The sequence below is a fragment of the Triticum urartu genome, chromosome 7 (genome assembly GCF_003073215.2).
Source record: "Triticum urartu cultivar G1812 chromosome 7, Tu2.1, whole genome shotgun sequence".
Taxonomy (NCBI): domain Eukaryota; kingdom Viridiplantae; phylum Streptophyta; class Magnoliopsida; order Poales; family Poaceae; genus Triticum; species Triticum urartu.
In genome coordinates, this window is record NC_053028.1 from 11,269,533 (window position 1) to 11,286,277 (window position 16,745).

General features: G+C 44.1%; 1 protein-coding gene and 1 pseudogene across 2 annotated transcripts; one reads left to right on the plus strand and one right to left on the minus strand.

Annotated features, from left to right (window-relative positions):
- Positions 1–237: 237 nt before the first annotated feature.
- On the minus strand, positions 238–16,099 carry LOC125521379 (annotated as a pseudogene).
- Positions 10,272–15,105, plus strand: LOC125521381 (disease resistance protein RGA4-like). 2 transcript variants are annotated; one of them, XM_048686440.1, is made up of 4 exons: positions 10,272–11,313; positions 11,524–13,604; positions 13,721–14,050; positions 14,353–15,105. In XM_048686440.1, exons 1-4 carry the CDS (start codon positions 10,490–10,492, stop codon positions 14,361–14,363), a joined length of 3,246 nt encoding a protein of 1,081 aa, XP_048542397.1. In that variant the 5' UTR covers positions 10,272–10,489; the 3' UTR covers positions 14,364–15,105. The 2 variants fall into 2 exon arrangements, with proteins under 2 accessions (XP_048542397.1, XP_048542396.1); XM_048686439.1 differs by having other exon boundaries at positions 14,515–15,105.
- Positions 16,100–16,745: the final 646 nt, after the last annotated feature.

The following is a 16,745-nucleotide window of genomic DNA, read 5'->3' on the forward strand; positions in this document are numbered from 1 at the left end:
AAATTCAGATTTTTTCATGCATTTTAAATACTTAAAATAATATTTTTAGTCAAAGAAAATCTCATTTTGTATATTTATATCAGACCAAAAAATCTGAAAGTTTTTTCACACATTGATGTTCTAATGTTTGTTCGATCTGCAGAGTTTGAAGTTCATATTTTGTTTCATTTGAGAGAAACAAAAAAGAGAAATCTTCTCGTTGTAAGTTAGTTGGAAAAGTTAGTTGGAGAGCACAGATCTCAAAGCAAGTCTGGAGGATTGAGGATAAGAGGTTCCATGTAGCCTGAGCTACACGGGAACTTTCTGCACACGATTATAGGCGGTGCGCATAGCATCCCCCACAGCCCAAATCTAGGGAGCTTAGTATCTTAGATTTATTTCACTCCCATACATAGCTAACTGGCTCTAACTGAAATAGTAATACACACCGAGAAGGATTAGTTGAGTGTGCCGAACTGAACTGACACGCTAATCTATCAGTAGCAGAGTTCAGTGCAAATTGAACTAATCCTGCAGCTGCTGCTTTCCAGTTGTACCCCAATCTGATATATTGTACTATAATCCCTACATGCATTTCTGGCAACTTTTCATGTCATCCGTTTGGGACTGGGACTATGACCCAGATTTGTCAAAACTAGACGAACCCTTCTGAAGTGCGTCCTGCAGGTCACCCAACCTCCGCTTTCTCTCGGTGGATGTGTCTCTTCCGAGGGAAGACAGCTCAGGTTCATCATCCATAATCTTGTCCAGCACATTTGAACAACGCAGAAAGAAGCGTTTACAGAGTTCAACTGGTAAAAAAACATTGAGCCTGCAGTTAGTCCAGATCCATAGACTGTTGGGTTTCACAGTTCAGCTACACAAGCTTTCTTATTCAGAATGTTACAGCAGATAATCTAAATAAGTGAGTACTGTTATTAGGTTGAAAATATAAATAATGTAGAAGCACGGTGGTTATACAAAGGCAATATGTGCCTCACCTGTTTTGGAGAGGGCTCTCATCTGAGCTAAGTGTTTGTCGTTCATTTTGAAAGGAGTTTCATTTAGATCAACGGTTGGCCGATGTATCTTTGTAGGTAGATTTGCACTAGAACCAAGGGTAAATTCCAACGTACCATCCACTCGAGCAATGTCCATTGCTATTCTTGCCTCAGTTGGAAACATTATCCTCATCAAAGCAACTGCATAGCAAGAACATAATTGAGTGAAAACACCACTTCCAAGAGAAGAAAAAGGTACTCCGTCCGTTCCAAAACAAGTGTCATAGTTTTTGTTCAAATTTGAACTAAAACCATGACACTTATTTTGGAACGGAGGGAGTAGCACATTGGCTAGTTGCACATGGAGAACTTCACTCCACATGCAAAACACCATCATGTGCAAACCATACCAACTACTAATTTTGAACACTCGACGATTTGTAGATAAATATTACCTCGATTTTCGAGGTACAACAACTCTCCACGTAGATGGTCACCAGCTATTGCAAGAGAAACCGATGCTTCTCCGAGTTGTGGATCCCTTCTTTCAGCTTGCTCCAGTATCTCAATGCATAAACTATGTTCGGGAGACGGTTTTCCTTCTTCAGTAATCCCAAAGTAATCCCGATGTTTTGTGAGTCTCTTTGAGATTTGAATTGCTTTTCTTCCATCAAATGTAAGATCGGAAGGCCGAGCACCTTTGGTTAAAACAGAGACAAGAATTTTAGGATTTCTTCGCCTGGCAGCAATGTGAAGAACAGTATAACCTCTTTGATTTCTATGATTAACATCTGCAAGTTCGAAGTCCAAAAGTTCTGTTGTGATCTTCGAGTCACAATGTTCTACAGCATAGTGCAATGCAAATGCATCATCAAGATTAGTCTGCCCTTCCATGAGCAGCAACCTCACTAGCTCCACATCATAAGAATCAAGAGCTCCGAGTATCCTTCTTACATGTTTGTTAGGAAATCCCTTGTCCTTGGGTGAAATTAGCCCAAGACTCAGCCGTGAATCAGTAATTTGCTTGATAACATCTGGAGGCAATGCTTTCTCAAGAGTAATCATGTCAAGATTTGACCGGACTACCATCTCAAGGCATCTCTCGAGCAGATGCATGCAAGATTTATTGCATAAGTTTGCAACAGATAAGATCAATGGAAGGTTATCCACTTCAACATCATCAAGGACATCAAGGAGACGACGCTGCATGGAAAAGAAAGGCATCAGGTAGCTTAGTACCATCTCCTTAAAACGCGAAACAATACAACTGTAACTGTTACAAGTAGCAACTCGACAAGAATTATCCTCAAATACACACAAGTCATCTGCAGCGAAGTCAGAACTATCAAAATACAAATCCCAAATAAGAATCTGAAAAGGCAAAAATTTTAATTCAAGTCCCGTCTCAAAATTTCTAGCTTGTGCAGATGCATTGGTTGCTGACTATTTACCTAAGACAAGGGGTAACCTATCTAAGTACTGCCCCTTAAGAGAATATTCATTGATCTGTTATGGAGCTAATATGTGTTTAAAATTTAGGAATGTTAGGCCCTATTGTGATCATTGTCAGTTGTGATATTTCACTTCACACACACACACACATCCAAAACTTTATTAAGTGAAAACATTAGATCAATATTATTGTAATGGACTCCTAGTGTTCCAAATTTTTCGGGGGGAAAGCGCTGTATTTGTATCTTTGGTTTTTGCTCTACATGTATCTACTGTCGGCATTCATAGAGCCTAGAAATGGAAAGTATTATCAAATCATGTTTGTCATGAACTGCCTATCGTTCATGCATGTACCATATCAGCACCACTCATGCTTCGAACAGATTTCTCTCGAACAAGACTGGAAGCACATCATTTCCATGTTTTAAAGAGTTACCTTTCCTTTCCCTAGAGAAAAGTCAAAACAAGAATCCCTCAAATATCATTAAAATGACACAGCACCTTGCAATGCCAATTAAATCATTTTCATATTGAACACATTTAAGCGGACAGTTTTGAAACTGAAAGAGAGACCATATTTACGCCACCACTCACAGATAATAATTTCCACGCCTAAGTCAAACTGAGTTAGAAATGAGTCTTGATTCTTGAACCTAAGTGTGTGTTGCACCGCAGCAGGTATCTCCAAATAACTCAACATTAGCACCCATCAAAAACTTCAACATATTCTTCTCAAATATAGCATTGAAATGTCTGTCCAATATGCATGCCAGCAGGCATAATAAACAAGTGATATGAAGAAATCATCACAACAGAGAAGGCGAGGAAGAGGCGGACCTGGAAGTGGTTGGTGAGCACGGCGACCTGGAAGATGGATGCAGCAAAGATGACCTGCCACATGAAGGAGATGGCGGGGAGGCAGCCTACGTGGGCGCAGCCATCCACATCAGCGCAAAAACATGCCGACTTGGGAAGGTCGCGGATGCGGCCGGTGTACAGGTACTCGAGCACCAACTGCAGTGCCTCATACTCGACCTCCACCTCCTCACCCAGAAGCTCCCGGAGGTCCAGCGGGTTGCCCTCTCCTTCAGCGGCACGACGCGCCAAGACGGCATCCAGCAAGGGGCTCCGGACGGAGAGCACGGAGCGGTGCGCACGCACGTCAACAAGGAAGGAGAAGTCGTCCGGAGGGCAAACGGCAGTGGCGAGATTGTCGGAGAGGTGGCGAAGCGTCTCCACATCCACCTCCCCGGAAGCAGCAGCGCCCTCCGTCAAGACACTGTCACAGTGGGCGACGGCGGTGGTGACGTGGCTGGTCGGAGTGTCCATTGGCGTTGCGGTGGCCATGCACGACTCGAGCGCCGAGTTTGTGGAATGTTTCTCTTTTGTGCTTTCATCACCATAGGAAGTAGAAGTCACCAAACACACGTGGACTGTAGGATTTCTTAGATGATTACTAATGACGGTCTTCACGGCATACTCTATAAGAGCAGCTACACCCCCAAATTTTACAGAGATCTCTTTAAGGTCTGGCATATGCTCGATGCAGATTAGTTGATGTTGGTCCATTCGGGGGATGGCATTGAAACCTAGCTTGAGCTTCCAGAGATTAGGCATTGCATCCGCCTCAAATTTCAGCCAGGGGATACCACTAGTGCACCTCAACTTGAAGTACTTGAGAACTGAGAACCCGGCCATCTTGTCAAAGAGGATTCTTTCAGCAGGCGCGCACCGCACATACAGCGACAGAGCACTGAGGGCATGCAATCCTCTGAGAATATCAACACAACTCATCTGCAGTTCCACCACTGCAATCTTCAGAATGCATAAGTTACCAAGTTTTTTAACCCACTTAGGAATTCGGGAAAATATGACACAGCTGTGTGGCGAGCATTCAAATCTCTGGAGAAGTGGGAGAGGTTCCAACTCATCCCAGGAAATGCTTACTTTTGAGGCACCAGGACCCACAATATCTTTAACCGATGGGCCATGAGACACTACTATAATTTTCAGGTTGCCATGTCCTCCTAGTAAAGAGCCCAGAGCTTCCATGTTTTTCTCTGGATGGCCAGAAGGAGGTGTCGAAGAAATGGCAAGATAAAAATCTTGCAGGTGGTTAAGATTGCCAAGGCTCCACAGATTGACGACGGAGTCAGTCATGCTGCCAATCCAATCCAGCAGATTTGTGTCAACAGGAAGGGTCAGGTGCAACAAGTGTGGGAGATATATAATATCCCATGGGATAGTAGTGACTCTTGGTGCATCTATAATATCCAGTGTTTCCAAACATTGCAGCTTTCGCATTTGGTTTGGTAGTTTTATGCACACATCACTTGTAATCTTCAAATATCTCAACTGAAACAGTTCTGAAATCCCAGTGAAGTCTATGGGGTCATGATCACCACAATGACCAGATAGTTGAAGGTTCAGAACACGGAGAACCTTGAACTCTCCAATACAAGGCATGCACTCGAACAATCCAAAAAAATTAAGTGATCGAACTTGTGGCTTTGTGATATTTACTGGTATCCTGGCACACCTTGCATTGGCAAAGAGGAGAGATAGTCGACGGGCCTTATGAGAAAGTGATATATTCTTTCGATTATAATCTACTACCACAATGAAATTCTCTTCTGCAGACTTGTGTGCAAGAAGATCACATACCACTTCATGAACCGTACAGGACAACACCTTATTGTTGTAGTTGATATTTAAAGGTTGGATGAATCTTCTATCAATAAGTTCATCGAAATAGGTTCCTGCAGCTTTCTCCATCCAGTTTTGATCTTTTTCTTTTTCTTTCCCTTTCTGTGTATTGATGAAGGCTTCAGCCACCCATTGCTTCACCAGATCATCCTTCCAGAATATGGAGCCCTCTGGATACATATGAAGATACAACAAACATGTCTTCAGATGATGAGGAAGATCATTGTAGCTGAGGTTCAGTACTTGTCTTGTTCTTTCCGAAGTAGAACTTGACCATGAATGTGACCTCAACGAATCACGTATGTATGTCAGAAAATCCAGTGATACTGCTGCCTGTTGATTTGCCAAATGACTAGCTATGTTGATTGTTGCTAGCGGCAAACCACCACACATATCAACAATTTCGTTTGAAACTTGCTTAAATTCTTCAGGACAGTCACTTCCGTAACCAAAAAGCCTGTTAAAGAATAGCTTTCTTGAGTGATTGTCGTCAAGAGGTTTCATCTCGAAAACATGATCTGTGTGATCAGAGCAACATGTTAATGCAACATCTTCAATCTGTGTAGTTATTATTATTCTGCTGCCATGGTTTCCATTTGGAAAAGCATATTTGATAATATCCCATGCTGATGCATCCCACAAATCATCAATAATAATTAGATACCTGCATGCCAGGAATTCACGCATATCAGATATATTGTGTCAGTCTAATAGTAGAAATGAAGTTTGATGGGTTTACAATAAACTAGAAGAAATAGCATAAGGAGCTGGGTTAATAGTACCTTTTATCATGCAGATGTTTGCTTATATTAATGTCGCTGATGCCAAGTTCATTACAATTGGCATGTAGTGGCCGCTTCTTCTGGTGGAGTTGCGAGAACAGGTCATGAAGAAGTCTCTTCATATCAGGCTTTTTGGACACTCGAATGAAAGCTCTGCAATCGAATTGCGCCCCAATTCTGTTATACAACACTTTGGCAAGTGTAGTTTTACCTAGGCATCCAGATCCAAGGACAGATACCACCTTCAGCTGCTGCTGATCTGCCGCAATATTAGCCACCATTGAGTTGAGAAAAGCATTCATCCGGACATCAATTACAATGTGATCAATGGTTTCTTCATAGTGCATTGGAAGCATATGGCCAGTGGACAAAGAATGTACGTCTCCTCAAGTTGCTGCAACAGTGGAGCTTATACCTGTCGTGCCGTTCAATAGCCTCCTGGACATAGATCCTGAAATCTGATATTGTTTCCGCAATCTTGGGCTTATCGGGAAAACAAGGAACAACACTAACGTGAATGCGTTTTCTGGTCTTGACACCATGTTCTGACACTTGCGTGGCTACTGTGATCTGCTTGTACCATTTGAGCCTCTTCTTTATAGTCATATTCTTCTTCTTTTTCTTCTTCTTTTTGTTGAAATTGTCAGGTGGCAGCACAGATAAAAGGCTGTCAATGTAATCCTCCATGTCATAAGACAGATCACGTGCCTCATTCATCCAGCACATGGCTACTGGGGGACGGTCATTCACCTCTGACAGTTCATCAAGGTAGGAGCTTATCTCTTCAACATCATCTTTGAGGAGGCGCATCCCATTCATCACCCTCTTGGAGGAGAATATTTTAGGAGATGAATCATCTAGCAGCAGCATGTCCAGCTTCTCAACAAGGGCTCTCATGGCGCCCAATGAAGCACTGGTCACCCAACAATGGCCCTGGAGGAGCCGGAACTTGGCGGCATTGGCCTGGAGCATGGAGAGAGTGTTCATGTCCCAATCAGTGCCAGCGCCTGAGCAGCTGCCGGTGAAGCTGGCGGCTTCATCCTGGAGCCTGAGAGGTTTCATGTCCAAGTAGCTACCAGTGAAGCTGGCAGCTTCGTCCTTGATCCTGGGAGGTTTCATGTCCGAGTAGGTGCCGGTGAAGCTGGAGGGTTCGTCCTTGATCCTGGGAGGTTTCATGTCCGAGTAGGTGCTGGTGAAGCTGGAGGCTTCGTCCTTGATCCTGGGAGGTTTCATGTCCGAGTAGCTGCCGGTGAAGCTGGTGGCCTGGTCCTTGATCCTGGAGGGTTTCATGTTTGAGTAGCTGCCGGTGAAGCTGGTGGCCTGGTCATTGATCCTGAGAGTGTTCATATCCGAGCTGCTCCAGGCGAAGCTGGGCACATCGGCATGGGGCTGGGAAGCATTCATGTTCGAAGCGCTGGGGGCCATGCTGACGCTGGAGAGGCTATTACCGGCGGCAACGGTGGGGTGGCTGGCAAGCCCTGTGAGCAGGCTGAGGTCGGTGGGCGGGCTGTGCATGACGGGGTCGATGCCCATGTGGAGCAGCTTCTTGCGCAGGTTCGTGTTCCAGTAATTCTTGATAAAGTTGCCTGTCCTCCCCGGCAGATGGGTCGCAATTGCCGACCACCTGTTTAAAGTCAATTCATCAGCAGCGGCACAGTAGCTTGACACCGGAGTTGAAGAAGAAGAAAGATAGATAGACACAACAGAAGCAACAGAGAATAATATACATACTTGTTCCCGTGCATGGAGTGGAGGTGGATGATGGTTTTCTCCTCATCGTCGGTGAAAGGTCCGAGGTTGATGTCGGGGCGGAGGTAGTTGATCCAGCGGAGGCGGCAGCTCTTGTGACAGCGGCTCAGGCCGGCTTGCTTGGGGACGTCCCGCCAGCAGCCGACGCCATGCCTCGAGATACTGTCCACGAGCAGCCGGTCCTCCTCCGGCGTCCATGGGCCCTTCTTCAAGGGGGGCTCTCGGTCACGGGGCAGCGACGACGGCGACCTCCCCATTGGAGAAGGAGAGAAAGAACAAGAGGCTTTGATTTGTTTAACTGCATAGCGTGAAAAGCCAGAGCTCAATAGTATCACGTGAAAAGCCAAAGTTCAATAGTTATTTCCAGCAACTTTAACCGTGTCAGTTAATGTAGTGGGGCTATTATTGATTGGTCCTTGGGCTACAGAACCATTGAACAGACCATTTATGAGAGGTGCACAGTTTTACTGAACACCCGCTGATAAGACTTCACAGGCAGACCACTATGAAAATGTCCCCAGTTGCTCTAAATCCAAAATTTTGAGTTTTATCTTTTAACCCTGTTGAGTCTTGCAGTAGTACATGATCAGCAGCAAAAACTAATGACACAAATCTACACCGCACACAAGTTTCCAAAGTTGTTTTTTTCCCCCATTGCATGAGTAATTTGTAAAAAAAGATCAATTAATTTCTGAAACGTGCTTTTTTGTAAATGAATTTGCCCTTTTCAATTATGAATCATAGCATCTAAACCAAAATGCACTTGATTACTATGTTTGCAATCAGCCATACTATTGCTCTCAATTAGCCATGTCATGAACAGGAAAAAAAGAACTATGCATAGAAGAAAAAAATCTCATGAAATCCTCATTTCCCCACACAAAAAAAAGAACAAAAATCACAAATGCTGGGATTTGACCAGCATGCCTGATTGAGTAACAAGCACACAGAAAAATTCTTATGCACAAATTATATGCTTGAGTCTACTGGATTATACTCCAAGCGAGGACTCTACAAATAACACAACCAGTGAACAGAACAGTTAGAAGATTGTGATTTAGCATTCTAATCTCCTGCAATAAAGAAAATAATTCACAGCACATTTCAGTAATTAAAACTGGACTCTTATTTGAAAAAATAAAATAAAATAAATATTGCCTACAAAATTATTTCCAAAGTTACTCCAAGCGGTAAATAGAGAAGTTACTCCAAAGTACTAAATGAGATGGTGTCAATAAAATTTTACAATAAAGCTAGCACACAGATGGGCATTTAATTCTGACATTGTGCTGCAGCACTAGCTGCCCCGCGACCCAGCTACTCACCTGACACCAGCTCAGTCATTCAACTCAAAATGCATTGAATATCCCAACACTCAGCATCTTCTAGTAGGAGTACTACTACCAAAGCATCTTCTACCATTTAAGTACAACAGTACATTTATGTTTTCAAAAGATAGGGTTTCAGTGGAGTATAAGAGTATTCTTTGAGTATTTCATTAGTACATATTTAAGTATTTCCAGCAGTTAAGGCACATGGCACATGCCTGATTCAGTAACAAAATACAGAAAATTTAATATGCATAGATCATGTGCTTCAGTCTACTCGATTATACTCCCTTCGGTCTTTTTTACTCTCCATATTAGATTTTTGTCAAGTCAAACTTTACAAAATTTGATCAAATTTATATTAAAAAATATCAACATCTACAATACAAAATATATACACTATGAAACTATATTTTACAATGAATCTAAAATTATTGATTTGACATCGTATATGTTGATACTATTTTCTATAAATTTGGTCAAAGTAGAGACCGTAGTCAACCCAGGCCTATGAGTGGTTTGCATGGGAGGCAGGTGACAAGGGCACAGTAGAAAAGTGTGGAGAAAAAAGGTGAACAGGCAGAGCATTAGGGGGAAAATCAACAAAAGTTATGCGCGGAGTATTTAGGATCAGAGGGAGTAGTTACAAGATTATGATTTAGCATTATAATCTCCTACAAGAAAGATAATAACTCACAACTTATTTTCAGTAATTAAAACTGTATACTCTTATTGGCAAAAATAAAATAAATATTGCCTAATAAATTTGCTCCAAAGTAACTCCAAGCGGTAAATAGGAAAGTTACTCCAAAGTAAATGAGATGGCGTCTAATAAATTTTACAGAAGTTAAAGCTAGCACACAAATGGACATTTAATTCTGACATTGTGCTGTAGCACTAGCTGCCCAGCTACCCACCTGACCTCAGCTCAGTCATTCAACTCAAAATGCATTGAATATCCCAGGACTCAGCATCTTCTACCGTTATTTTCTAAAAAAAAAGTAACTTCTACTCCTTCCGTCCGGAAATACTTGTCCTAGAAAAGGATAAAATGGATGTATCTATAATTAAAATAAATCTAGATACAACCATTTCGAGGACAAGTATTTCTAGACGGAGGAAGTACCATTTAAGTACTACTACCACAGTACATTTATTTATGTTTTCAAAGAGTATATAGGAGTATTTCATTAGTAGAGAACATATTTAAGCATTTCTAGCAGTTAAGGCACGTCACAGAAATTTCTTTAGGCTAATGAACAAACAATCATACCGAGCGCCTGTCACCTCTGGGCTGTGGTTCGTCCCCCCCACACGCCTTTATGGGTAACCAAACTTGACTGAGGACTTGTTGGGGTTGTTGGGGTCTTGCTTTGGTACAGATTTGATCCCTCCATGATTCAGCAACATACAGTGGCCATCGCCACTTCCCACGAAATTCCATGCTCTCATCTTCCAGCCAGAGTGAGTCTGTGAGTGAGTGAGAGAGGAGATGGAGGCTGCGGCAGCCACTGCTTTTGCCGGTAGGATCGCGCCGAAGCTCCTGGAGTTCTTAGCTGCAAATCACAAGCTTCGGCGGAACCTGGAGCATGACATCACCTACATCCAAAGAGAGTTCGCGCTGATCTCTGCCGCCGTTCAGCAAGACGATGAGTGTCGCTGGAGGACCGGTGCTGTTGGCGACCATGTCCAGAGGGCATGGATCCAGATCATACGAGGCTTGGCGCATGCCATCGAGGACTGCATCGACCGCTTCATGCACCAGGTGACCATCTCTGGGACGTCGACGTGGATCCGTCAGGCTGTCCACCGGGTGCAGACGGCGACAGTCCGTAAGGAGTTTGCCAAGGCGATCCATGAGCTCAAGAAGATTTCACAGGAGTCGTCCAAGCTGAGAGAAACTTACTACAATGCCAGCATCGGTACTGGCACCTCCTCTTCCTCAACGGCGGCGGCATCAGTGGCATGTGAGACGATGACAGAGATGGTGATAGACAACAGCCTCTCAGCTGGTCGACCCGTGGGCATGGATGCACCCCGGGACGAGCTTCTTGAAATGATCCAGCAGCAGCAACAACAGCTCAAGGTGATCTCCATTGTTGGTTTCGATGGTATAGGCAAGACTCTCCTTGCCAGGCATGTTTATGACACAATTGAGAACCAATACGAAGCTCGGGCTTGGGTCTCTGCAGCAGAGCAAGGAGTCCCAACAGATGTTATCAAGGAGATACTCCAACAACTTGGCATCCCTGCAAATGGCGGAGGCAACCTCAGCAAGCTCTGCTCAATTCTCAGATGGTACCTTGGGAGCAGGAGGTAATTAATTTAAGCTACCTGTTCCCAAACCATATTGGTATTATTTGACAACTCCATCCCTGTTTGATAATTCGATCTCGATCTACAGCAGCCTGCATCTTTCATAGTTGATAGACTATTGTCATCTTTGTGGGTACACAAATGAAATTTTCTCTGTTCTAATTTCCACTTGGTATCTCTCTATGTCTGATCATGCACTTCTCCTGGTAGGTTCTTCATTGTAATCGATGACATGCGGACAGAATTTTGGCATGACATAAAAGATGCGTTTGTGGGATTGAGCGGCAGAGTTCTGGTGACAACAGCCATTCATTCAGTAGCAAATACCTGCAGCAGCTCAGCAGCTCATGATCATGTGTACGCAATGAAAACTCTTGCCGATGAACACTCAAGACTACTATTCTTCAAGGAAGCTTTCCAAGATGACAATCCACCAGTTGATAAAGAGGATCAGCTTGGCTCGGAAGCACTGAAGAAGTGTGATGGTTTACCCCTTGCTCTTGTTACCACAGCCCGGTACTTGCAAAGCACGGGTAATCCGACACATGGAAACTGGGCAACATTATGCCACAACCTGGGAGCACATCTGGAAACAAAAGAGATGTTAGCAAGAATGAAGCGTGTGCTTGTCCATAGCTACACAAGCCTTGTTAAACATGATGTCAAGACGTGCTTGCTATATTTTGGTATCTACCCTAGTGGTCGTACAGTTAGGAGAGGAAGCTTGATAAGGAAATGGTGCGCTGAAGGGTTTATCCAAGGAGATTATATGTGTAATGCTCTGGATGCTGCTACAGGCAATTTTAAAGAGCTTGTCAACCGGAGCATCATCCAGCGTACAGATGCCATCAGCAAAAACAGCGAAGATGAGGTGAAGACATACCATACTCACGGCATGATGCTTGAGTTCATCCTGCACATGGCCAAGTGTGACAACTTCATTACCTTGTTATATGATCAGATGGCTCCGCCACCCCCACCCAGCAGAATCCGTTGGCTCTCCCTCCATGACGCAAGTGCCAAAGTAGCCAATGATCTATCTTTGGTCCGGTCTCTGACAATCTTTGGCAAGGCGCATGAATCAGTCCTGGATTTTTGCAAATATGAACTGCTTCGGGTTTTGGATCTAGAAGAATGTGCTAACCACTTGGAGGACAAGCATCTTAAGGAGATATGCAGCAACCTGTTGCTACTCAGGTACCTAAGCCTTGGGGCAGCTGTTAAGGTTACGACACTGCCCAAAGAGAGCAAGAAACTTCAACTTTTGGAGACGTTGGATGTAAGAAGAACCAAGATAGAGATTCTGCCCACACAAGTCATGGAGCTTCCATGCTTGATTCATCTATTTGGAAAGTTCAAGCTCCAAGAAGGTGTAGGAAGCCGGAAAATGCATAAGCTACAAACCTGGTTCTCAGAGAATAGCAAATTGGAAACAGTAGCAGGATTTGTTGTGGACAACAAGAGCCAAGGATTTGCACAGCTCATGGAGCATATGAAGCACTTGACGAAGGTGAAAATATGGTGCGAGCAGTCCATTAATAACAGCACGGGTCCCACTGCCAGTGACAGCAACAGCAGCACCAATAATTACACTCATGTCTCAAATGCCATCAAGGGGTTCATCAAGAGAAGCACCGACGTGAAAAAAGCTCATTCACTCTCAATACATTTCAATGATAAATGGTTCCAAGACTTGCTCGTGAACTTGTCCCTAGAAAAAGAAGAAGCTTCCTCCTGCTATCTTAGCTCGCTCAAGCTACAAGGGGGCAACATATGCAGCCTGCCTCCATTTGTTACCATGCTAGGTAGTCTCACTAAGCTGTGCCTTTCATCCCCTCATCATAAGCTGAGCGGGGATATTCTTGCTGCCCTGAGCAGAGTGCGCTGCTTGGCGTACCTGAAGCTGATTGCATCTCAACTGGACAAACTCGTCATCATAAAAGGTGCACTTGGAAGCCTGCGACGACTATGCATCGTGGTTGAAGTCATGACTGAACTGGAAGTACAAGAGGGAGCTCTTCCATTCCTCGAGTCGCTACAGCTGCTATGTAAGGATCTAAATGGCTTTTGCTGCACGACGATCCAGTCCCTGCGGCGTATTAAGGAGGTCACCCTCCGTGATGGAGTAAGTGATGAAACAAAGCACGAGTGGAAAGAAGCAGCAAAAAAACACCCCAGACGTCCCAAGCTCTTGTTTGTTAAGACAGCTGAAGATGTTGATATGGGAAGTGAACCTACATACAATTCTGAGATAACAACACCCCACAATGCGATTTTTACTGGAGAGCCTGGTAACCAAGTGTTGTGCATCTTATTTTGCTTAATTGTTGGTATATTAGTTAATTATTGATGTTGAGTTATATATACTCCCTCTTCACGCATCTATGTGACATTTTCTATTGTGCAGCACAAGTTGATTGTGATGATCTGCAACAGGATGATGATGAGAAAGATTGTACAGATAAAATTGATATCCTAGAGGATTTTGCTAGCAAGACTTGTCTGGACCCTCCAGTGGACAAGGAAAGTTTTGAACAGGGGATGGAAGGAATGGTAGGTTTAGAGGATCAGCAGATGGAAGACGTCACTCGGTCTACTGATCAGGCTGATCAAAATGTTGTACTTTTGGTGGTGGATGAGAACAGAAGAAAGAGGGCAAGGTTCAACATTGGTGAAGATAATTCAATGGACAAGATGGTTGATAGAGTGAAGCGCAAGAACCCGGAGGATGTCCAAGGTAATTTACAAGTTCCAAGTTTCCATCTGTCTCAAATTCTTCCAATATTTCTCTTAGTGAGAATAACTAGTAAAACTGGGGTGATGTTTGCAATTAATATTCTTCAGGTAAATAAATTTATTTAAGTGATAGAGATTTATAAGCTGCTACATGTAGTGCCTTTATAGCTACCAAGGAGAAGTCAGACAATGTGCCTATGAGTTTTGATTCTTTCTATGCACTGTTTCTAAATATCTGTGGAGTGCGGTTAGTGCACACTGAATATTCAGGCTATTCCTGTTTCCTTTTAACTGTCTGTGCAGTTGGGTTCTGAAGTTCATTGGAAATGTTAGAAATTTGATGGCTGTTGGAGATGTTGCTTTAGTTTGGACCATATGGAAATCTACAAATACCCTGTTTACTTTATATATCCTGCTACCTGTTTTTTTTTGTCACAATGGTTATAGTCATTGACTGGCTTGCAGAATCGAGGCCAACAAAACAAACAGTGCCTGGGCTCGCAGTTGCTGTCTCCAATGGAAATTGACGTGGATGTGAGTCATTAGTGCCTCGGTTGGCAGATCCCTGATTATGGTGTTGTTTTGTCTGCAGTACCCGTGCTTGCAAGCTTGGGTCAATCTTGCTCGAGAGTAGGGAAAGTACTTAGGTTTGCTTTGAGTATCAGGTTGGCATTTGATGTTTCAAGTAGATGTCGCTTCTGTTGCTTCGGCAATTGGTCTGTCTAGTGATCCCCTGGCATGTTTACATACTAATGGTGAATCCCCATGTGTTGCTGCTCGCTACATGGGCGTGCCAGACTGCTATGGCTTATGGACACATCTCATGAAGATGATCAAGTGCTTTCAATAAATTTTCTCTTATTAATTTGTAGTTGTGCTGTAACATGAGTTAACTTTCATGCATGTCAATTTGGTGGCTTTCTGCTGTACCAAAGTTGACCATGTATGCTGTTGGATGAATATGTGGTCCCGGTTAACTTCGGCATCTGTACCGCAAAACATTATAATCAGCCCCCATTCAGTTATAAGACCATCTTATTTTTATGTTGTTGACAATAACATTTGTTCTTGCATTTTGTGGACAGCTTTTCTTCTTGCTTTACTTTTAATAATTTGAATCCTCGTGCTAGTATACGATAATTAGCATGGAAACTATGGCCGAAAAAAGAAAGGGTCCAAGAGAAAACAGCTTGGTTCTAGTTTTGTGCTGACCTGTCGAAACCTACATGCTGGTCAAGAGCAATGGGCGAAATTTCTGACGGGAAGTCGGCTTCAACTGCCAGGCAGGAGTTACCCCCAAGCAGCATCAGAGACATCGATGTTGCTCCCGCACACCGGGTTCTCCCACGTCGCTGGCGCGCCCCTCCTTGTGCGCCATCCAGTGTTTTCATGCAACTAATCCTTGCTCGGAGCTGTTTGAAGTACTCTGAGGACACAAACTTGAAGTACTAGTAGCTACCATCAAACTAGCAGTTATGTATGGAAACGAGAAGCTCAAACGATGGTAAGCAAAAACTATGTCGAGCCAGAACACTAATTGGTAATCATAATGAAATTGAACCATGCTTGCAACGCACTATTTGCTCAGCAGTGCATAGACTTGACATTGAGCACCCGAGAGTCGCGACAATCCAAGCCTGGTATGCATGCCAGGAGGGCGGTCCAGTTTGGTCCCCTGTCTGAATCTCTGCCTGATGAAAATTGCAGTGCTGCAGGGTTATTAGTTCCTGAACCAACCTAGTGGAATTAGAACAACAAATAGCAGATTCGTACCTGAATACCAAAATCATCAGCGTCGGAGACTGCAGTGGAGGCCGCCGTGGTCCGGGTGAGCCAGAGGTGGACGGAGCTGGCTGAGGGTGTGAACTCTATCCCGACGGGGGAGACATTTCCGGATAAGGCTGGGATCCCCAGGGAAGGCTGCCGCCGGCGGTACATCGAGCACGGCCCTGCGGAGGCGTCGGCGGCCGTACTTGTGCCCATCGCGTGTGCGAAATGCGTCGACGGGAACGCGTCGTGGTCAGCCGGGTAGCGCCGCCGCCAGCGGAGGAGGCCGATGCGGCTTACCTCGCCGGTTCGGGCGAGGATGATGGTTGAGCCGAGGGTCTTCTCGACCTTCTCGATGGTCCGCGGAGCAGCAAGGTGGGATCCGCCGGCGACTTGCTGCGGTGGTGGATGGCGGCGGCGGCGCCGTCGATGGTTAGCCGCGACCAATCTGGCGAGTGCATCCAAAGGGGGAGGTAGCAGATGGGGATGGGCATGACAGGTGGGACCATGTCCAGCCTGGCTGATGTGGCGCCACCTAGGCACAAAACCAGGGTCAAAACTGGGGACAGTGTTGTATTGGGAGTTGAGGGAAATACCATATCGAAGAGGTGTCATTCCAAAATATTAATCCCTCTGTCCTAAAATATAAAAACGTTTTTAACACTATACTAATATCAAAAACGTTCTTATATTATGGGACGGAGGGAGTACAATTTAATTCTACCAAACATTAGGACTTTAGTTTTCAAAATGTCACGTTCGTCGTGTTGAGCCGACATCCTCCCTTATTGTAGATATGAGGGTGTTTGGATAGTAAGATTTGTGGTGGGTTTTTAGAAAATGAGTTTTTATCGAGGTTTTAGCAAAATCTGTTTTACTTACTTTTTTCTATGAAGAATTAGTTCATAATAGAAAACATTGTTCCGAGC